The sequence below is a fragment of the Pantherophis guttatus genome, chromosome 8 (assembly GCF_059756535.1).
Source record: "Pantherophis guttatus breed Tessera chromosome 8, ASM5975653v1, whole genome shotgun sequence".
Classification (NCBI taxonomy): Eukaryota; Metazoa; Chordata; class Lepidosauria; order Squamata; family Colubridae; genus Pantherophis; species Pantherophis guttatus.
In genome coordinates this window covers 63663137-63686754 of record NC_142070.1, presented here as the reverse complement: position 1 = coordinate 63686754, position 23618 = coordinate 63663137, and the positions used below count along the sequence as shown (strand labels likewise).

The following is a 23618-nucleotide window of genomic DNA, read 5'->3' as shown; positions in this document are numbered from 1 at the left end:
CCTTGTCTTGTACCTTTTTTTGTGTTAACCTTCTCTGTCATATCTCCATTTACCATCCCCTTTGCTATTTCCTTATAATATATTGCCTTAATCATATTAATAAATCTATCCCCAAAATCCATATCTTTTCATTGTGCTAGCATAAATTGCCAGTTCACGTTATCAAATGCTTTCTGTGCATCTAGAAAAATCAATTCCATTTGCTTCCTTGGATGTCCTTCATAGTACTCCAGCTTATTTAAAATTATTCTTATATTGTCTTTAATTTGTCTCTTAGGTAAAAATCCATTTTGATCTGAATGTATAAATTGATTTAAGAAACTTTTTAGTCTTTCTGCTATTATTGAGGCATATATCTTATAGTCAGCATTCAATAAGGATATCAGACTGTAATAAATCTGTTGTAAATCTGAGTCTTCTTTCGGTATATGCTTCTGTCCATGAAGTTGGTAATTTCACTTCTAGCAATATTTCATTGAACACTTCCAACATTGGTATACTTAGAATATTTTGTAAGTCTTTATAGAGTTCTGCTGGTAGCCCATCTGGGCCTGGTGTTTTGCCATTCTTTTGTCTCTTCATTGCTTCTGTTAATTTACCCCTGCTCTAATATATGCCTTAGCTGTATCTCATACGATTTGTAATGATGTCTCTCCTTTTCTATTCTCTTTAAAGAAAAATTCTAGTTCTTTTTCCACGAACTGAATAAATTCTTTGTCTTTTAATATTGATTGGTTCAATGTCCATCTTAATTTTCTTTTTTGTCCTTTCCATTTAATTTTTATTGGATTGTGGTCTGCTCAGTTACTTGTTTCTATGTTTATTTCTTGTACATTAGATTTTAGTTCAGTTGACATCCATATCATATCTATTCTTGACCAAGACATATGCCTATTTTAATAGAATGAATATTGGTTTTCTTTAGGATGTATCTCTCGCCATATATCTTGGATACCTAGTTCTTCTGCCATTTTAAAGAAAGCCTTTGGAAGTGTTTTCCTAGCTTTTTTATTTACTTTTCTAGTTTTATAATGCAGTTCCGCATCTACAATTGCATTAAAGTCTCCTACTACACATATTTTTTCATACTCCAATTCTATTATTTTCTTATGAAGTTTACCATAAAAGTCCTCTTGATTGCTGTTTAGTGCATAAATTGCTACCAAAAGTATCTGTTTGTAATTCATTGTTTTTTCCACCATCAAAATCCTCCTTCAGCCATAAAAAATTGCTTAACGTTTGTTTATTTTATGCAAAGGACTACTCCTCTCTTCTTATGTTGTGATAAAGAGGTGTATAGTTTCCCAATTTTGGGGTATTCCAATAGTTTATTGTGTTGTTTTTTAATATGAACCTCTTGCAGGCAAATTATATCCAACTTTAATTTTTCTAGTTTACTAAAAATCCTTTTCCTTTTTATAGAAGAATTCAGTCCATTTATGTTAATTGACAGAAATTTAATTTCTTTTTCCATGATGTTACTTATAGATTGGTTTTGTTGTTCTAGTCGCTCTTGTCCCTCTCTGTTCTTTTGCCTTTGCTCCTTCTCTCTTTGCTATTTTCTCTACCTTTCTTTCATCTTCTTTTTGTTGTATATCTCTCTCCCCTCTTGTTTCCTCTTGTTGTCTATCCACTTTTTCCTCTCCTACTCTCTTTTCCTCTGGTAATCCAAAAAAATGATCATAAAATTGTTCTGCTTATTCTATGGAATCCAGTCTATGTCTTTGCTCCATCTAGGTCACCAGTATTCCCTCCAGTATCAGCCATTTAAAATTTACTCCATTCTTAATGACCTGTCTTGTCAGAAATTGATATTCCTTTCTTATATCTCTTACTCTTCTGGGGATCTGTTTTAGGACTACTATTTCTTTCCCTTTGTATTTTAAAGGATCATCTCTTGCTCATTGTAGTATTTCTGTTTTTATTGCTTTTTTAATGAATCTCACATGTACCTCTCTGGGGAGTCTGTTTCTTGTTACATATCTGGTGTAGACTCTAAATATTTTGTCCATCTCAGCAAACACCTTTTCTTTGGTCACTCTAAAGCATTTGCCAGCAGCTCTGCCATTATCTTCGCCAGGTTTTCTCCCTTTTCTTCCTCAATATTCTGAAACCGCAAGTAATAATCAGCCTTATCCATCTCAAGTGATATTATTGTTTTTGCATGACTTTTGTCTCCCAGGGTAAGGCTGTAATCAACCTCTTCCACTCTTTTCTCTGTTTGTTCAGCTTTCTCTTCTACTTTCTGAATGTGTTGTTCATTTCTAGTCATTATTTGTTCTCTATTCTGTCCTCTACTTTTCCTATTCTTTTCTTAATATCTTCATGCATGGCTTGAATCAACACTTTCATCTCTGCCTGCATCACATTCATTTTCTTTTGCTGCAACATAATGTCCAATGATCTTTGACCAGCTGGACTAGATGCTTCTGATGCTGGTGCTGAGGATGGTGCAGATGTAATTTTATTCATTTTGAAATGCTTTAATAATTTTGAACCAATTATTGAAAATAATAATGATAACCCAACAGCCCCAATATTGACCTCCAACTTCACTATCTTTTTCCAATTTCCCCTTTTACAAAGTTATTCAGGAATCAGAATGAACGTTGTCTCACCTGAACGTTCCTTTTCAGGGCGATGCTAAGCAATTCCTCATTGGGATCTCCCTCATATCTTGTTAGGGACTGAGAGTGTGCTGTGCCTTTAAATCTTCTGCTGGCCACTCCTCCCTGGCTCCTCAGCACGGCAGTTTATTTCTCGAAGGTACCTTACAGTAGTCGTGATCTGAGGAGGAAAAAACAGGAAAGAACCCGCTCCCGTCCCAGACAGCCTGAGAGGAGGGATGAATTGCTTAGCATCGCCCTGAAAAGGAACGTTCAGGTGAGACAACGTTCATTTTCCATGGCGATGCTGCGCAATTCCTCATTGGGATATGCCCAAGCACCCGCCTATTGGGGGGGAGGCTGGCTGGGTCCCAGGGTCCCAGGGGAGTGGACAGATTGTAATACCCTCCGGCCAAATGAAGCGTCTGCAGAGGCGAAGGTATCGATCTTATAATGGCGAACAAAAGGTGAGAGTGATGTCCACGTGGCAGCTCGGCAAATGTCCAGGATAGACGCTTGGGTTGACCACGCCGCCGACGTGGCTGCACTGCGTGTTGAATGTGCCCAAATTCGCCCTGGCACCTGCTTGCCCCTAGCGCCATAGGCCGCGGAGATACAGGCCCTGATCCATCTGGCTATGGTTTGAGATGACACCCGTTGGCCCATGGTTGCCGGGTGGAAGGACACGAAGAGTGATTCTGACTTACGAAAAACGGCAGTCCTGGCAATATAACGGCGTAGTGCCCGGCGTACGTCGAGGGTATGCCATTGGGTCTCTAAAGGGTGACGGGGTTCAGGACAAAAGTCAGGGAGGATAACCTCCTGTTGTCTATGGAAAACCGAATTGATTTTGGGAACAAACGAGGGGTCTAGTCTAAGGACAACCAAATTGGGTTTAAAAATACAAAGGTCGCTGCGAATCGACAGGGCGGCTAGTTCAGAGACCCTCCGAGCTGACGTGATGGCAAGTAAAAAGGCCAGCTTCAGAGACAAAAACTTAAGGCTAACAGAGGCTAAAGGCTCGAACGGAGCAATCGTAAGAGAGTTCAAAACAAGAGGTAAGTCCCAAGTAGGGTATCTACGAATGGGAGGAGGCCGGAGATTCGTAGCACCCCTTAAAAAACTACGAATACGGGGATCCAGAGTCAGCGAGCCGGAATCCCCTGGCACAAGGACAGTTGCTAAAGCAGCCACTTGTCTTTTGAGGGTCGAGGGGGCCAGACCTTTGGAGAGGCCCGCTTGGAGGAAGTCTATAACGTTAGGTACAGTTGCGGACGTAGGGTCCGTATGCTGGGAGGCACACCAAAGGCAAAAGGCCCTCCAGGAGGCGTCATAAATTCGGACGGTGGACGGGCGTCTGGCCGCTTGGATGGTAAGGATGGCATCATTTGAGATGTTATCTTTCCTCAGGCGGACCCGCTCAAACGCCATACGGCTAATTGCAGCCACTGGGGGCTTGGATGTAGAACCGCCCCCTGGCTGAGCGAGACCTGGTCCTGGGGAATTCGCCACGGTCGATCTACGGAGAGGCTCACCAAGTCGGCGAACCAGGGACGCCGAGGCCAGTGGGGAGCGACCAGCAATAGATCCGCTTTCTCTAACAACAGTTTTCGGATCACCCTTGGAATCAGTGGGATGGGGGGAAAGGCATAAAGGAGACCCTGAGGCCAGGGACTCCTCAGGGCGTCGCAGGCTTCGGCCCCCGGGCAAGGGAACCGTGTGACAAACCTCGGTAGCTGTGCGTTGTCTGGACTGGCGAAGAGGTCCACCAGGGGAAGGCCGAACCGACGTGTCAGCTCCCGAAACAGGTCGGGATGCAACCTCCACTCCGACTGGTCCAGATGTTGTCTGCTCAGCCAGTCCGCAGTAATGTTCGCCTTCCCGGAAATGTGCTCCGCCCTCAGAGACAACACATGAAGCTCCGCCCAGTCCAACAACGCTTCCGCCTCCCTCATGAGAGCAGGGGATTGGGTACCCCCCTCCCGATTGATGTGGGCTTTTGCTGACATATTGTCCGTGAGGACAAGGACATGCCGGTGGCGGAGGGACTGTTGAAAATGTAGCAGTGTCAGACGCACGGCTCTCAACTCCAGAACGTTGATACTGTCCTGAGAGTCTGCCGTCGACCAGAGTCCCTGGACCACCAGAGAGCCCAGATGACCACCCCAGCCGGACAGACTGGCGTCCGTGGTAATCACTAACCTGGAGACCACGTGGAAGTGGCAACCTCTGGAGAGAGCTTCCGACATCCACCACTGGAGCGACTCCCGTACTGGGCTCGGAAGCGACACCGCGATCTTGGAAGAACCCAGGCCCCGGCGCTGGAAGGGCAGGAGGAACCACTGGAGTGGTCTCGAGTGACGATGTGCCCACGGAACTATATCTAAACAGGAAATAAACTTGCCGAGCAACCGAGATAAAGTTATCAGAGACACTCGCCTCAAGGACAGGGTATGCCGGACCACATCCGTGATGTTCCTCCGTCTCTCTTCCGTGAGGAACACTTGAAGCGCCTTTGAGTCGATGCGGGTTCCCAGATGAACGATGGACCTGGTCGGGGAGAGGTGGCTCTTTTTGTGGTTTATAGAGAAGCCATGGAGTTCCAGGGCCCGACAGACCCGCTGCATGTCCTGCTGAGCTTGAAGGGGGGAATTGGACAAAATTAAAATATCGTCGAGATAGCACAATATGCGGATTGGAATCAACCGAATGGTGGCAGCAACTGCTGCTAACAGTTTGGTGAACACCCTCGGAGCAGACGAAAGCCCGAAGGGCATCGCCCGGTACTGATAATGTTGGCTGTTGTACACAAAGCGGAGGTACTTGCGATGGCGGGGGTGGATTGGTACATGCAAGTAAGCTTCCTGCAAATCGATGGAAGTCATAACATCCTCCCTTCGAATGCAACCCAGAATGGTCCGGAGGGACTGCATCTTGAATCTCTTGTACCTGATGTACCTGTTGAGGTACTTGAGATTCAAGATGGCCCTCCACCCCCCCGAGGCCTTGGGAACCAAAAACAGGAGAGAATAAACTCCCTTCCCCCGTTGCGATAGAGGAACTTCCTCTATTGCTCCAATCCGAAGAAGGTGCTGGATTTCTGAGTTGAAATTGTTCAGTTTGTCTCGACGTCGGGGCACTGGGGAACGAACAAAAACACGTTTGGGAAGGGTCCAAAATTCCAGAGTCAATCCTACCCCCACAGTACGATGAACCCAAGGGTCGGAAGTGGAGGTCTCCCATTGGGGTAGAAAGTGAAGAAGTCGCCCCCCAATTGGGAAAGGTTCGAGGGAGTCATTTTCCCCTTCTGGAAGAACGGGTTCCGGCTCCGGCTCCCTTAAAGGGTCGTCTGGAAGAGGATTGGAATCTCCCTCTGTCACTATTGCCCTGCCTTCCTGCAAAGCGGTCGGAACCTTGTGAATATCCTTGTGAATACTGACGACCATAATAGGACCCCCTGGGCCCTGACTCTCCCCGAAAGGGCTGCCTTTGACTATAAGGTGTGAACCTGCGCTCTTGCCTACTGTAAGAAACAGGCAAGACCTTATGTTTATCTTTCCCTTCTATTAAAATTGGATCCAATGCTGCCCCAAATAAAGAGGACCCGTGGTAAGGGGCAGATGCTAATCTCCACTTTGATTTGGAGTCAGCCTTCCAGGGCTTAAGCCACAGAAGTCTACGTGAGGAGATGGAAGAAGCCATGGCCCTGGCTGCAAACCGGGCCGCATCCAAGGATGCGTCCGCCGAATATTCCGTAGCGGCCACCAATTTGTTGAAATCCTGGGCAATTCTGGTGTCCCCCGGTGGCAACCTCTCCTGCAACTGCCGAAGCCATATTAAGGTGGCTCTGTTAAAGAATGAGGCGGATGTTGCAGCTTTCACCGCCCAGGCCGCAGCTTGGTGCGTTTTACGGAAGGAAACCTCCGTCTTACGTTCATCAGCTTTCAACACCTCCACAGCGTCAGATGATAAGACAGCCGAGGAAGATAGGCTCACAACAGGAGGATCTACTGATGGAAGGTTGAGAAGGGCCTCCAGAGCCGGGTCAGCACAATACAGCTTTTTATCGTGGCCGCTGGGAGCAGACAGAACCCCGGGCGAATCCCACTGTCTTTTAATAACCTCTTTAAACAAATCAGGACACGGGATATAGTCATGATCAGGAACGGGTACAGCGAAAAGCTCGCCATGCGGGTGCGTACCAGAAGACCCCTGAAGGTTAGGATTGACGATGGTACCCATGTTTGTAGCTGCCTTAGCCTTTCTGAGCAAAGTCTTAAAGACAGCAGGTCTGAACAAGGTGGCAAAGGCCGGCCTTTCAGGGGTCACTTCCTCATCATCTGAGAACTCTGGCTCAATCTGTTCTCCCTCAACTGAGTATGATACCTCACTTGGAGCCTCTAAGGAAGGCTGGGGTGCCTGGGCAGGCAGGGGAGGGGGTGGAGGAGGGGGTGGAGGGGGGGGGGTGGAGGGAGAGGAGGAGGATGCATAGCAGGAGGATGCCCACAAGCAGGCATGGAAGAGGCTGGCCTCTGACAAGTATGACACCCAAACTGGGACTGTCCCCCTTGCTGAAGGCCTGAGGTGATTGCCTTAGCCAGTGCATCTGTAAATAGGGCCTGGAAGTCTAATTGAGGGGCCCAACCTAAAGCCTCCTGAGGCCTCAGACCAGCCGCCGTGGGGGTAAATGACGCTGAAGGTCCCGGTTTATCAGGTAACATGGGTGCCTGAGGTAAATCAGAAGGCATATCTTGTGATGCCAGATGGGTCGTCTCTGAGCCCAATGGATCCAGTTGAGGAGAGGAAGACTCCAGAACCACCTCCCCTGCGAGTTGGGCTTGTTTTTGAGCCCTGGAAAATTGTTTCTCCAGGGCATTGTGTCTCCGCTGTTCCTCCCTGTCCGAAATAGTTAAATGCTGATTAGCTGAAGAGGCTGAAGCCTGGGTAGCAGGCCTTCTTTTTGAGGCCTTCTTTGGCCTGGGAGGAACAGGAATCTGTTCAGGGTCAGACGAAAATTCTTGGTCGCCCATGGTGGTTAAATACAGGCAATCAACCCAGGAGTCTCCAAGGAAGATCCTAAGGAGAAAGGGGAAATTGTGGCCTAAGAACAGGCACCAGAATTCACCCTCAAAATGGCCGCCGTGACCTCAATGGTGCCAAACTAATTGGCGCGAATCTCCCCTGACAGGAAAATACTCACTCCAATGTAGATCTCAGGGTGAGGTATTTCAAGAGCGCCAGGAAACAATTGCCCCTGAAAGCGCAGCCTCGCCAAGGAATCAACAGCTGGAATCCACAGGAGCAAAAAATTGGCTTAAAGGCAATTCGCTCTAATGGCAGCCGATCCAGTTCAAGCAGTCAGCAAAATCCTTCTGATCGGTAAGGCGCGAGAGGCAGCCGCCCCTTGAGCGCCGCGAGGCTAAGGATAAGGCAGAGTTTGTACTCGGGGCCCCCCAAGCAGGTACTCTGCAACCGCCAACTATTGGGGAGCAAAATGGCGGCGCCGGGGCGACCAGCGGACCAGCAGCCCCAAACGCACGCCGGCGGCCAAGAAAAACAGCTCGAAAGCCGTTCAGAGCTCCTAACAAGGGAGGCTCTGCTCGCTGCTGAAGAAAGGCCGGGGCTTCAAGCTAATTATAAAGCGAAGCCCACAGAAGCAGCCGGAGGCTTGCTGCCACCTCAGCAGCCTCCTCAGAGAAAAAACGCTCCCACTCTAAATAACAAAAACCTACCTAAAAATATTAACTATATACACTATTTACAAAAAGAAAGAGATTAACTAAGTATAAAGGCAAAAAAGTCTCACAGAAGTGAGAGAAACTATACTCACGTCCCTATTCTAAGACTGAGAGAAATAAACTGCCGTGCTGAGGAGCCAAGGAGGAGTGGCCAGCAGAAGATTTAAAGGCACAGCACACTCTCAGTCCCTAACAAGATATGAGGGAGATCCCAATGAGGAATTGCGCAGCATCGCCATGGAAAATATTCAATATTACAGTATCCCTTTTTCTTCTTCCTTCTTTTTATCTTCAATCTCCAAAAAGGCCACTGTTTTTATTTTATTTTTTTTAATTATAATTCCAGAGGAGCATAATTATAATCCACAAAAAAGAAGAAGTGAAACTGTTAATTATAATCCAAGAGGAAACCAAAAATATAAATTGTAATTTAAGAGTTATTAGATTGTTAGCCCTTTCATTCTTCAAAAAGTATTCTCTTTTTCTCTTATTACACATATAATCCACACAGGCCCACCAAGCCCCAGAATTCAACCATCAGCTATCTGGTATCTTCAAAGGGAGAGTTCATAGAGCAGAAAGTAAAAGAAAAGGAAAATATTTTCACTTTATCTGTTTAGCTTCCACTTTAGTTCCATGAGCTGCACTGTTTTTAAAAAGTCTCTGTGTTCTATTCTCTGTCTCAGCTATCTAATATGAACAGCTTACTGATGCAGGTGTTATTTGTTTTAACAGCCAGTCTTTATCTTCTTCAGCCTCTCAAGGTTGTTTCCTTTCCTTCTCACTTGCACCTCTCAACATTTCCTTCTGCCTATAGGTGTCACTGTTGCTCCACTTCTCTCCCTTTCCTTCCTTTTTATTTTATATTGAATTATCCAATCCAAGTTTTTCAAAAAAAGATTCTCTAAATCCAAATTATATAGTCCCCAAAAGCTTCCTAGTTAGTCAATCTTATATTTGACGTACCCAGTTCCTAGCTTCAAAGTTCTTTCACTCTTTTAAAAAGTTCTCTTATCTTTCTTTCCAGTTTTAAAAATGGCTCTCAGGCTTGCTCGCCACTTTTCTTGGGAGGTGAAGGGAAAACAATTCCACCTCCTCCTTTTTGGGTCCCACTTTCACCCAGCCTAATTTCCAGGGGTCTCGTTTCTCAATAGAAATTAGAAGTTAAAAATCTCTCACCAAGATTGTTCACACTGTTAGTCTTTCACGCTTTCTTCATGTTCGGCTGTCACAGCTTTGGTCAGGCACGCAATGGCCGTCGTTTTCTTCCTGCCGGATTGAGAGCCTTCTCTGGATCAATCAGGGAAATTGTGGACTCCCTGAGATCAATGGAGTGTGCTCTCTTACTTCATCTCCTTGCAGTTCAAATTTCAGCACAATCCCACAGAGTCCTGTGGAGGTGCATCATGTCGCCGCGATGTAAGCCCCACCTCCTCTGTTAACTGTCTGTTATTGTATTTCACTCACAGAACATTCCCAATGACTTTTAATCTACCACAAGCCACTACAAATGTTGTCTCTGGTCTGTCCAGGATCAAATACCCTTGACTGATTCTTAATAATAAGGGTTATCTTTAAAATTTTAACTGAGCTCTTTCCCAACAATTGGAACCCATTTCCCAAAATCATAAATCTCTGTTGTGGCAATTTCCACAATATTTTTATATCATCTAGGTTGAAACACATCTCTTAAGATTTGTTTTCCAGATAGGTATAATAAGTCCATTCCCCAATCTCCATCAATCTTCTTAAAAATATTCAGTTCATCATTCATCAGTTCTGTCAGCTTTGAGTCTTTAGAATCCATGCCCCTTTCAACTTTCTCCAACCAAACTTCAGTTTCAGACCAGGCTCTTTCTTCTTCAAGTCTACTAGCAGCAAATTAAATTCCACTCCATCCAGTTGTAAATCTGATTTAACTGCTGTTACTTGCATCTGAATATCATCTTTGGGTTCATTTGAAACCACTGTTATTTTATCAAACTTTTTATCTAAATTTTCAATTTGAACTTTCTAGACTTTCTAATTTCATTATCTCTTGTTATTTTTTCTTTTAAAAAAAGTTTAAACTGATTTTTTTTTGACATGGAATACTAAAGGACTATCTGCTAATAGAATATATTTTATGTAAATTAAAGTTAAATTTTCTTTTTAAACAAGAAAAATTGTAATTTCAAATGATAAAAGCCTTTTAATAAGATGACTGACTGAACAAATTTCCATTTTTGAGATTTAAGAAATATTAAATTCTATACATCTGAACATAGTAGTGCACAGACAGATGCTTTTTTTTTTTTAGATATAGTAATTTTTTATATAAATGTCTGGGCTGCAAGCAAGTAAGCTGGGTTTACAGGAAATCCATGATACTATGACTGTCATGGCGAAACAATGACACGTGTGCCAGAGATGGCACGCAGCACCCCCTCTGTGGGCATGCACGGGGGGCAGGGCACATGCAGGGGGTCACGCAGCATGCATGGGAGGATGGGGGCACGCGCACAAGCGGAGGGCACGTGCAGGGGCCGCACGGGCATGCATGGGGGCACATGCATGGGGGCCACACGGACATTGCATTTTGGTGGTTCGGGCATGCACACTTGCATTTACGTGTGCACGCTTTGGGCACTCGGTCCAGAAAAGGTCAGCCATAACTGTACTACTCTATTTTCCCCAAAATAAGACATCCTGATAATAAGGCTTTTGAGCTGATGGCAATAACACCAAGTGCTTATTTCAGGGTTCAAAAAAATATAAGACAGGGTGTTATTTTGGGGAAAACACAGTATGATATGATTAAAGCTGGGGAAAAAACTCTTGACCATATGAAATAATTATAGAATGATATAAAAAAATACTGAAATAGCTTTTATACTTCTAAATATTCAGGTATCTTTATATTAATTTTAAAAACATTTAAGATTTTAAATTATAATCCAATATAACTGTTAATTGTTGATGCTAAAATTTTAATAGCTACTTTAGCAAGAACAATATAGAAGATGTTAACTATAATCCTGCATAAATGGGCCTCATGAAAGGATGTCAGCACTCATAATATTAATATGAACTAGCTTTAAAACATTATATATTTAGAATTAGAAACTGTAGCTGTGCTAATTATCAGTTTCCTAGGATTTTAATAGTTTTTTCTAGCTCTTTTCCATTTTCTGAGGTGTTTCTCTTATTTTTCTTTTTGTTCCCCTCAATAGTTCAACATTTTTTTTAATTTTTAATTTTTTTTGCTTTTTTCACTTCACTATATGAAAGACATGTTAGTGTAGTAGCTTTGGCACTGAGCTAAAAATTGGAAAACCATGAGTTATAATCTGGCCTAAGGTACAAGCCCTCTTCATGGATTACTGTCTTGTCATGGCGAAGGGGATTGCGCAGCTCAATGAAGCTCTGAGCTATGCCCTGCAGGGACACCCAAGACGGACAGTTCATAACAGAGAGTTCTGACAAAACGTGATCCACTGGAGAAGGAAATGGCAACCCACTCCAGTATCTTTGCCATGAAAACCCCATGGACAGTACCAAAAGGAAAAACGATATGACGCCGGAAGATGAGCCCCTCAGGTCGGAAGGTGTCCAATATGCTACTGGGGAAGAGCAGAGGGCTAGTACTAGTAGCACCAGAAAGAATGAAGCGACTGGCCCAAAGCAGAAAGAACGCTCAGCTATGGATGCATCTGGTGGTGAACGGAAAGTCCAATGCTGTAAAGATTTTTTCTCCACAGGAACCTGAAATGTAAGATCCATGAATCAAGACAAGCTGGATGTGGTCAAACAAGAGATAACAAGACTGAACGTTGACATCTTAGGAATCAGCGAACTAAAATGGACAGGAATGGGTGAATTTAATTCAGATGACCATCAGGTATACTACCTGTGGGCAAGAATCCCTCAGAAGAAATGGTGTAGCCTTCATAATCAATAAAAGAGTAAGAAAAGCAAACTGGGATACAATCCCCAAAATGACAGAATGATCTCAGTTCGAATCCAAGGCAAACCATTCAATATCACAGTAATCCAAGTCTATGCCCCAACCACTGGCTGCAGAGGATGAAATTGACTGGTTCTATGAAGCCCTACAGCACCTTATAGAATTAACACCAAAAAATGATATCCTTATCATCATGGCGGATTGGAATGCTAAAGTAGGAAGCAAAAATATAACCGGAATAACAGGCAAGTTTGGCCTGGGAGTACAAAATGAAGCAGGGCACAGGCTGATAGAATTTTGTCAAGAGAATATGATGGTCATAACAAATACTTTTTTCCAATAACCCAAGAGATGACTCTACACATGGACAGCACCAGACGGTCAACACAGAAATCAGATTGACTATGGGCTCTGCAGCCAAAGATGGAGAAGCGCTATACAATCAGTAAAAACAAGACCAGGAGCTGACTGGCTCAGATCATGAGCTTCTCCTTGCAAAATTTAGGCTTAAACTGAAGAAAGTAGGGAAAAGCACTAGGCCATTCAGGTATGAACTAAATCATATCCCTGATGAATATACAGTAGAGGTGACAAATAGATTTAAGGAATTAGATCTGATAGACAGAGTGCCTGAAGAACTATGGGCGGAGGTTTGCAACATTGTACAAGAGGTAGCAACTAAAACCATCCCAAAGAAAAGTAAGAAAGCAAAATGGCTGTCTGAGGAAGCTTTGCAAATAGCTGAGGAAAGAAGGGAAGCGAAAGGCAAGGGAGAAAGAGAAAGATACACCCAATTGAATGCAGAATTCCAGAGAATAGCTAGAAGAGATAAGAATATCTTCTTAAATGAACAGTGCAAAGAAATAGAAGAAAATAATAGAATAGGGAGGACCAGAGATCTTTTCAAAAAAATTGAAGATATGAAGGGAACGTTTATGCAACGATGGGCATGATAAAGGACCAAAATGGCAGGGACCTAACAGAAGAGATTAAGAAGAGATGGCAAAGTTTAAAAAAAATTGGCTTGAAACTCAATATTAAGAAAACTAAGATCATGGCATCCGGCCCTCTCAATTCCTGGGAAGAAATGGAGGTAGTGACAGTTTTTATTTTCCTGGGCTCCAAGATCACTGCAGATGGGGACTGCAGTCAAGAAATTAAAAGATGCTTGCTCCTGGGGAGGAAACCTGTGGCAAATCTAGACAGCATATTAAAAAGCAGAGACATTACCCTGCCAACAAAAGGGCATATAGTCAACACTAAGGTTTTCCCAGTTGCAATGTACTGTGAAAGTTGGACCATAAGGAAGGCTGAGCACCAAAGAATTGAGGCCTTTGAACTATGGTGCTGGAGAAGACTCCTGCAAGTCTCTTGGACTGCGAGGAGATCAAACCAGTCAGTCCTAGCGGAGATCAACCCTGACTGCTCTTTAGAAGGCCAGATCCTGAAGTTGAAACTCAAATACTTTGGCCACCTAATGAGAAGGAAGGACTTGCTGGAGAAGAGCCTAATGCTGGGAAAGATGGAGGGCAAAAAAAGAAGGGGATGACAGAGAATGAGGTGACTGAAGCAGTAGGCATGAGCTTAAATGGACTCCAGAGGATGGTAGAGGACAGGAAGGCCTGGAGGAAAATTGTCCATGGGGTTGCGATGGGATGGACACGACTTCGCAACTAACAACAAAAGGTACAAACCTAGCCGGATGACCTTGAGCCACGCACCACTAGGAAGAAAGTAAACAGCAAACCGTTTCCAAATGTTTACCAAGAAAACTGCAGGGGCTAGGCCAGGCAGTCCCCAGGAGTCAACAATGATTCAAAGGCACATTCTGTCTGTCTATCATCTGTCTGTCTGTCTATCTGTCTGTCTGTCTATCTTTGCTAGAGTATATATAACATTGCAAAGAAATGCTTCTTTCCTTTCTTTCACAGCACAGTAGATGTAAGATCAAGCACACATCTATACAGAACAGGGGTGTTAAACTCAAGGCCTGGGGGCCAGATCCGGCCCACAGGGTGCTTAGATCTGGCCTGCGGGGCCACCTTGGAAACAGCAAAGGACTGTGGTACTTCTGCCAGCTAAAACAGACTTCAGGAGGGCCGCATGTGGCCTCTTCTGAGCTCCGTTTTTGCTGGCAGAGGGTTGCAGGAGGCCATCACAGCCAAAAACAGAGCTCAGTAGCCCATTTTCGCTGGCAGAGAGTTCGGGCCACCACAGGTACCCCTGACATGAGTGACACTGATCTGGCCACGCCCACCCTGGCCATGCCCACCCACTCTCAGGTCAAACACACCCTGATGCGGCCCTCAATGAAATGGAATTTGACACCCCTGATGTAGAAGAACCCAGGAATTAGATGCTGATTCATCACATGACAGCAAAAGGAGCAAGAAGATTGCAGCAAAGGTGGAGTGCAGGGCAGCAGGGAGCCAAAATGGCATAAATAGGGGTAGACAGCCAGACTGAGGGAGTTGCAGGATCTTTGCGTCCATAAGTCCAGGTGGCTACCAAGCGTCAAAATTGTGATCACATGAAGAGCTGTAACTTTGGGCACAGGTGCTGCAACAGCTCTAACTTTATCCTTGCTATAGATTTTAGCTACTTTGATATAAAATATTACATCATTTCAATTTTAAGCAAATGAAAATGACACAGATCTTATTTTAAATATGCAATTGGTACTTCAGCTTGTTCTATTACATTCTGAATATACAAGTAGTCCTTGATTTACAACCATTTGTTTAGTGACCATTCAAAATTAAAACAGCACTGACTGAAGATCAGTTTTCATACATACAACTGCATCCCATGGTCATGTAATCAAAATTCAGGTGCTTGGCAGCTGGCATGTATTTTTGACTGTCATTGGATCATGTGATTGCTCTTTGTAACTCTCCCAGCCAGCTTCTGACAAGCAGATTCAATGGGGGAAGCCAGATGTGCTTAATGACTGCATGATTCACTTAACAACTGTAGTGATTTGCTTAACAATTGTGGCATAAAAATATTATAAAATGAGGCACAACCCACTTAACAATTGTCTTGCTTAGCAAGGAAATTTGGGGGTCAACTGTGGTCATAAGTCGAGGACTACCTGTACACTGTTGCTTATATAAAACTAACTTTTGTTACAGAGCTCAGTTGCTCAACTATAACATATAGCTGCTGCTTGAGAATGAAAAATGAAGCTGGTGTATTATATACTTAGATATTAATAAATCTAAGCATTGTTTATTTAAATTATGAAATTTTTAATAATGAAAGATGCCACGCAGGCAATCAAAAACAACAACAGCAACAACAAATGAAATGCTAACAATGATGATGTCACAAGGAATAACATTTGTGACTTAAATTCAAACTAACATATATACCATGTAGTAGAACAATAGGGATATGACACAAATTTGCAACAAGCCGGAATTAAGACATTAGTCACACACCAAACTTGGGGAAAATAAACATTAAAGGACCATACAGATAGGTTACAATACCTGCTGTTTAGTGCATTCCTGTGAGCCAAAATGAAATGAATGCCATATAGGAGGAAAGGAAAAGATGAACATAATCAGATATAACAAAACATACTATTATGAACTACTGCTATTATGTAAGGAAGTTTTTAAAATGGATTTTCCCTAGGCAACTTAGTCATTTAATATAAAGTGTTATATATTAGTAATTTAATATAAACTAGTATTGCTAAAATTTGTCAATTTTCTTTAATAGATTTCATCTATATTTCCTTTCTATATGTTACTACTTTTAGCCTTTAAAACATAATTCAATGAGCATGTGCAACCTCAGCAAATCTTTGTTTTATAAATGAAATAAAGGAAATTGCATTGAGAAACCAAACATGCAAATCATGTTTTATTTTATAGCCTGATTTGCTGCCTTTACAGTGAAGGACAAAAAAAAAAAAACCCTTGCGTAATGAAGCATTATATTTACAATGACCACATATGAGAACCACAGCCGAAGTGCATCTCTGCCTGCTCCAACCATGTATTTGGACAAATGTGAGAAATGTATCAATGTTTCTGCTTTATACTTTTTAAAACATATCAAAGAGCATCCTGTCTTTAGGGTATTGAGTTCAAATATAAGAATTCATAAAATCATACGGAAAGTTACCAAGTCAATCCTTTCCCTGAGAACTATTCTATTACATAAACAAAATAAATAATTAGGGTTATTCAGGAGATTCACAAAACAGCAAGAATAAGCTTTTTGATACTGGCAAACATTTACAGGCCAACAATAATTATAAACTGAAATCAGCTACACATACAAACGTTCTCGAAAAAGTTGTTCCCCAATACTTTAGAATCAGAGAGAGCACTTGAAGGATACCAAACGAGTCAAAAGATTCTCTGCATTATATGAAGATTAACTCACTGTATCAAAATTACAAAATTAAAAGACTTTTTCCTCTCATAGGCTAATTCTTCTTTATGTATCTAACAAGTCTGATTCTTCATGCTTTTATATAGTGAAAATAATTATCAAATTATCTATGGTACAGAATGAAATGCCTAATATTGTAATTGGGGATAAAAGGAAGCTAATACATATGCAATTTATGTTATATAATTTACCCATGGACTATATTCTATGTTCTTATTCTATGTTCTATGAAAATCTTAATCTCTTCAACAGTAATTCTCTCCTCAGGAACCCATTTGCAAATCAGTTAAAGTAGTTCTGCTATTTGAGCCCTTCTATTTGTCAGGAAAGAGTTAGGCTTTTAGAAGCAAGAGCCACAAGCCAGAACCTCTAGAACAAGGAAGTTTTCTTATCTAATTGTTTATCTAGAACTCTTAAATAAAATTACATTTTTCAGAAATATAGATTTTTCGTTAGTAGTATACCATTTCAAGCTTTCAAAAAAGCAGCATATTTAAAAAATAACAAACCGCCCCAAAAATACTCTACTTAGCATTAATGTTGTGATCAAAGATATTTCTAACGCCACACTCAATGTATATGTACTTCACTTATTTCTTCATATAATTTGCTCCAGAAACCTACTTTCACAATGAAAAATGGCAGTATAAACTATCATATCATTCTTGTACTATAGAACTCCTGCAAAGTTTAGCTGACACTAAGACTCTGATATTTCAAAATACAAACACTTTTAAACATTACTAAATATTATAACTTTAAAGTAAAAATATGTCTTCTTCAACTAGAGTATCCAAATCATTTGCAAACTAATTATGCAACATAATGCTCTCTCAGATGATAAAGATTTGGTTCAGATTTATTAAATAATTTAATATTATGTCAGCATACCAGTAGAAGATACAGAGTCTGGTTTAATACGTTGAGAAGAGACAAAGTAAAATTGAGTTTACATAGATAACACACCACAAATTTGTTCTTTGGAATGAGGTAACAATAATTCATTGATATGAATCTTCAGACATAAGAGTTAATATAAAATGTACTTTAAATAGCCATCACATTAAAATGCATTATTAAAACTACTTATTATAAGGCAACTTCCACACAGGGAATAATTTGATCATATCTGTTTTCACAGTAGAAAAAAAGTTAATAATTAGCAATTTCATGCTCTAATTCTCATACTTACACTATTAACACATACACTACACAAATATTAACAGCTTACCGTATGATAACCTCTAGGTAAGGGTGGCTTCCCTACAGGATAAGCATCAACAGTATCAATAATTGTTTGTCTTTCTCCTTTTTGGTTGATTTTCCTAAATCTCCTTCTAGATTGTCTATGTGAAGCTTGTCGCTGGAAATACTCTTCATTTTCATCCATGTAATCCACCTAATAAATAAGCAAATGTAATAATGTACGTTAAATGTATTTTAAGCAACATTAACAGATGGTCTCCAATGCATTTGCAAAGATTTGTTTTATTCTGAGGATATGAAATCACAGTTTACTACCTACAAAATGTATAATATTTTAAATAGTGAATCCATCTGATTCTATACTTTAAAAGAGAATGAACTTTAGATATTATCATATCTATCCTGGATCTCATCTCTAGTTGTTAATAGACTGTTTTACAAATGTATTTTAACTTTGTCTTAAATTTTATTGTGTTTATTATCTGTACTAGTCTTTGGCCAGTACGTTACCTCCATCCTGCTCCCACCAGAAGTCATCCACAAGCATGATCAATGCCATCTCAGTACCAAACCCTGCTCTAACATTGATCGAAAGGGCTTTAGATAATTTGCTTTGCACAGACTTCTCCGAAGCTGCCATGCAACACTCTCTTTACCACCTTCTCTAGAAAGGAGAGGTTGGACAAAATGTGTCCAGGCTAGCTGTTGAGCAATGATCTTTTGAGGCAGGGGCACATTATGACCTCTTTAAGAACTGATGGGACCATTTTCTCCCTCAAGGAGGAGTTAACTATTGGCCAGATACACTCATCCATCCCCTCCTGAGAGGACTTCATTAGCCAGGATGGGCACAGATTTAACACATAAGTGGCTGGGGGAGCCCTATCCACTTCCTCAGCTTCAACAGGCTCACACCACAAGGGCCTGGTGGCTCAGCAGACTAAAAAAAAGCATTGTGATTAACACCAGCTGTCTGCAATTACTGTAAGTTCGAATCTCACCAGGCTCAAGGTTGACTCAGCCTTCCATCCTTTCTAAGGTAGGTTAAATGAGGACCCAGTTTGTGGGGGCAATAAGCTGACTTTGTATAAATATACAAAAGTATGAAGGCTATTGCTTAACGCATTGTAAACCGTCCTGAGTCTCCAGAGAAGGGCGGCATATAAATCAAATAAAAAAAAAAACTTGTCCCAGATCACCTTGCAAGATGTAGTCCTCATCACCTCCATAGACTCTGCCCTTAGAAACCAATGTAGAGCAAATACAACCAATTTTATCTGTCAGATGTGCAGCATATTCTTCACAGCAACTCTTTAGGTATACTTCGGTATTGCTCCCTCCAAGGAGGGACCAAGTCACCTGGAAGAGGACAGCTGGGCAGCTATCAGCAAACATAAGGAAAGAGAACTAGTTCCTAGTAGTATTCACCATCTATCGCTATTAGTTAGGCCCATGATGGCGAACCTACGGCACGTGTACCACAGGCGGCACGCGGAGCCATATCTGTGGGTATGTGAGCGTTGCCCTAGTTCAGCTCCAGCACATATGCATGTGCCAGCCAACTGTTTTTCAGGCCTTCCGGGCCCACAGAAGTCAGGAAATGGGCTATTTCCGGCCTCCGGAGGGCCTCTGGGGGGTGGGGAAGGCTGTTTTTGCCCTCCCTAGGCTCCAAGAAAGACTCTGGAGCCTGGGGAGGGAGAAAAACGGGCCTACCAGTAACCTTTGTCACGTGCCAAAAGCGGGGGGGAGTGCACACATACACGGGGCGGGGTGCTGGGGGCATTGAATTATGGGTGCGACCCCCCTGTGCTCCCCTGCATTTTGCAACGGCAAAATGATTAGCCATCACTGAGTTAGGGATTAATAGTTGCTCTAGCTCTTGTCCAATTCTCTTCACTCCTTGTGTTTCTCCAGTGATGGTCTAGATGTCTCTTAATCCACTTAAATTCCCTTAATTCCATCGTATACCATGGGGAACATCAGGAATCCTGGGTGTGGAGAGGCCACTAAGGCACGATCTGATCTAAACCCACTACCATTCCACCACCAAAGCTTCAATCAGACTGAGTAGCAGGCTTTCCGAAATAATCCCAAATTCCATCTGGGATCCAGTTGGGTCCATTAGTCACCTGGGATGGACTGATGCAATAGGTTCAGCCTCCCTGAAAAATTGAGGGTCAGCAATGAGTGGTCTGTCCTTGGAATGAGAGAAATCAAAATCTCCTCCAATTCCAGAGCACTCTGGCATTGCTCTGACAGAAAAACCAGATGTATTAGTGCTGCTACGAATTTGCTGCCCTTTTGGAATAGGCGTCAAACAGTAATAAAATATTCATATAAAATAGTTTCCTTTAAATCTATGCTGTTACCAAATTCTTCACTGATACTTCTATATTACTTTCTTGACAACATTACAGAAGTGGTTTGTCATTGCCTTCTTCAAGGTTGTTGTTTTTTCTTCAACATCCCAATTCAGCCTGAAATTTCATGATATTCCCACCCAAATACTAAGCTCAAACTTGTTTACCCAAACACTGTTCAAAAAATAAGGAAATTAAACCCCGCATTGTTGACATTTGTGAAATGGCCTGACCTACTTTGTAGCCCTCATTCCTCCTACAGTTTGAAGAGATATATTGGTCACAGGATAATCCAAACTAGGGACTGAAATTTGTTGTCTAAACAGTGTGGAATAGGGAAAAATGAAGGAGCTTAAATTTATGCAAAACAAGATGGATTTATAAATTAAGGAAATTATAAAAGAAATTAAAACAATAAACTTTTCCAATTTATTTTTCCCCTTCATGGATTACTGACTTGTCGTGGCAAAGGGGATTGCGCAGCTCAATGAGGCTATGAGCTATGCCGTGCAGGGACACCCAAGACGGACAGGTCACAGCAGAGAGTTCTGACAAAATGTGACTCACTGGAGAAGGAAATGGCAACCCACTCCAGTATCTTTGCCATGAAAACCCCATGGACAGTACCAAAAGGAAAAACGATATGACACCGGAAGATGAGCCCCTCAGGTCGGAAGGTGTCCAATATGCTACTGGGGAAGAGCAGAGGGCTAGTACTAGTAGCACCAGAAAGAATGAAGCGACTGGCCCAAAGCAGAAAGAATGCTCAGCTATGGATGCATCTGGTGGTGAAAGGAAAGTCCAATGCTGTAAATATTTTTTCTCCATAGAAAAACCTGAAATGTAAGATCCATGAATCAAGGCAAGCTGGATGTGGTCAAACAAGAGATGACAAGACTGAACATCGACATCTTAGGAATCAGCGAACTAAAATGGACAGGAATGGGTGAATTTAATTCAGATGATCATCAGGTATACTACTATGGGCAAGAATCCCTCAGAAGAAATGGTGAAGCCTTCATAGTCAATAAAAGAGTTTGAATCCAAGGCAAACCATTCAATATCACAGTAATCCAAGTCTATGCCCCAACCACTGGCTGCAGAGGATGAAATTGACTGGTTCTATGAAGCCCTACAGCACCTTATAGAATTAACACCAAAAAATGATATCCTTATCATCATGGCGGATTGGAATGCTAAAGTAGGAAGCAAAAATATAACCGGAATAACAGGCAAGTTTGGCCTGGGAGTACAAAATGAAGCAGGGCACAGGCTGATAGAATTTTGTCAAGAGAATATGATGGTCATAACAAATACTTTTTTCCAATAACCCAAGAGATGACTCTACACATGGACAGCACCAGACGGTCAACACAGAAATCAGATTGACTATGGGCTCTGCAGCCAAAGATGGAGAAGCGCTATACAATCAGTAAAAACAAGACCAGGAGCTGACTGGCTCAGATCATGAGCTTCTCCTTGCAAAATTTAGGCTTAAACTGAAGAAAGTAGGGAAAAGCACTAGGCCATTCAGGTATGAACTAAATCATATCCCTGATGAATATACAGTAGAGGTGACAAATAGATTTAAGGAATTAGATCTGATAGACAGAGTGCCTGAAGAACTATGGGCGGAGGTTTGCAACATTGTACAAGAGGTAGCAACTAAAACCATCCCAAAGAAAAGTAAGAAAGCAAAATGGCTGTCTGAGGAAGCTTTGCAAATAGCTGAGGAAAGAAGGGAAGCGAAAGGCAAGGGAGAAAGAGAAAGATACACCCAATTGAATGCAGAATTCCAGAGAATAGCTAGAAGAGATAAGAATATCTTCTTAAATGAACAGTGCAAAGAAATAGAAGAAAATAATAGAATAGGGAGGACCAGAGATCTTTTCAAAAAAATTGAAGATATGAAGGGAACGTTTATGCAACGATGGGCATGATAAAGGACCAAAATGGCAGGGACCTAACAGAAGAGATTAAGAAGAGATGGCAAAGTTACACAGAAGAACTATACAAAAAAGAGCTTAACATCCCTGATAACCACAATGGGGTGGTCACTGACCTTGAGCCAGACATCCTAGAATGTGAAGTCAAATGGGCCGTAGGAAATCTGAGCAACAACAAAGCTAGTGGAGGTGACAGTATTCCAGCTGAGATATTCAAAATCAGACGATGCACCATTGCACTCATTTCACATGCTAGTAAAGTTATGCTTAAAATCCTACAAGTTTGGCTCCAAGAGTATGTGGATCAAGAACTACCAGAAGTACAGGCAGGATTTTGAAGAGGCAGAGGAACTAGAGATCAAATTGCCAACATACGCTGGATTATGGAGAAAGCTAGGGAGTTCCAGAAAAACATCTACTTCTGCTTCATTGACTATTCTAAAGCCTTTGATTGTGTGGATCACAACAAATTGTGACCAGACCATCTTATTTGTCTCTTGAGAAACCTATATGTGGGTCAAAAAGCAACAGTGAGAACTGGACACGGAACCACTGATTGGTTCAAAATTGGGAAAGGAGTCTGGCAAGGCTGTATACTGTCACCCTGCTTATTTAACTTATATGCAGAGCACATCATGAGAAAGGCGGGGCTAGATGAATCAAAAATTGGAATTAAGATTGCCGGGAGGAATATCAACACCCTCAGATATGCAGATGATACTCTAATGGCAGAAAGCGAAGAGGAACTAAAGAGCCTCTTGATGCTGGTAAAGAAGGAGAGTGCAAAAATTGGCTTGAAACTTGATATTAAGAAAACTAAGATCATGGCATCCGGTCCTCTCAATTCCTGGTAAATAGATGGGGAAGAAATGGAGGTAGTGACAGATTTTATTTTCCTGGGATCCAAGATCACTGCAGATGGGGACTGCAGCCAAGAAATTAAAAGACGCTTGCTCCTGGGGAGGAAAGCTATGGCAAATCTAGACAGCATTCTAAAAAGCAGAGACATCACCCTGCCAACAAAAGTGCGTATAGTCAAGGCTATGATCCCAGTTGCAATGTATAGCTGTAAAAGTTGGACCATAAGGAAGGGTGAGCACCAAGGAATTGAGGCCTTTGAACTATAGTGCTGGAGAAGACTCCTCCCTTGGACTGCAAGGCGATCAAACCGGTCAGTCCTAGAGGAGATCAACCCTGACTGCTCTTTGGAAGACCAGATCCTGAAGATGAAACTCAAATACTTTGGTCACCTAATGAGAAGGAAGGACTCACTGGAGAAGAGCCTAATGCTGGGAAAGATTGAGGGCAAAAGAAGAATGGGACGGCAGAGAATGGGGTGGCTGGATGGAGTCACTGAAGCAGTAGGCGTGAGCTTAAATGGACTCCAGAGGATGGTAGAGGAGAGG

The 23618-nt window shown here is 42.2% G+C and overlaps 1 protein-coding gene across 5 annotated transcripts in view; it reads right to left on the bottom strand.

Moving 5' to 3' along the window:
• Window positions 1-23618, bottom strand: part of RAPGEF2 (Rap guanine nucleotide exchange factor 2) — a 245021-nt gene that overhangs the window by 114520 nt on the left and 106883 nt on the right. For 3 of the 5 annotated variants that reach the window (XM_060690864.2, XM_087874879.1, XM_087874880.1), the window contains one exon: window positions 17932-18099. In XM_060690864.2, coding sequence (XP_060546847.2) covers window positions 17932-18099 — 168 coding nt within the window. Of the gene's footprint in view, window positions 1-15784; window positions 15803-17931; window positions 18100-23618 lie in introns of all 5 variants that reach the window. The other 2 variants (XM_060690863.2, XM_060690865.2) reach the window with 1 other exon arrangement.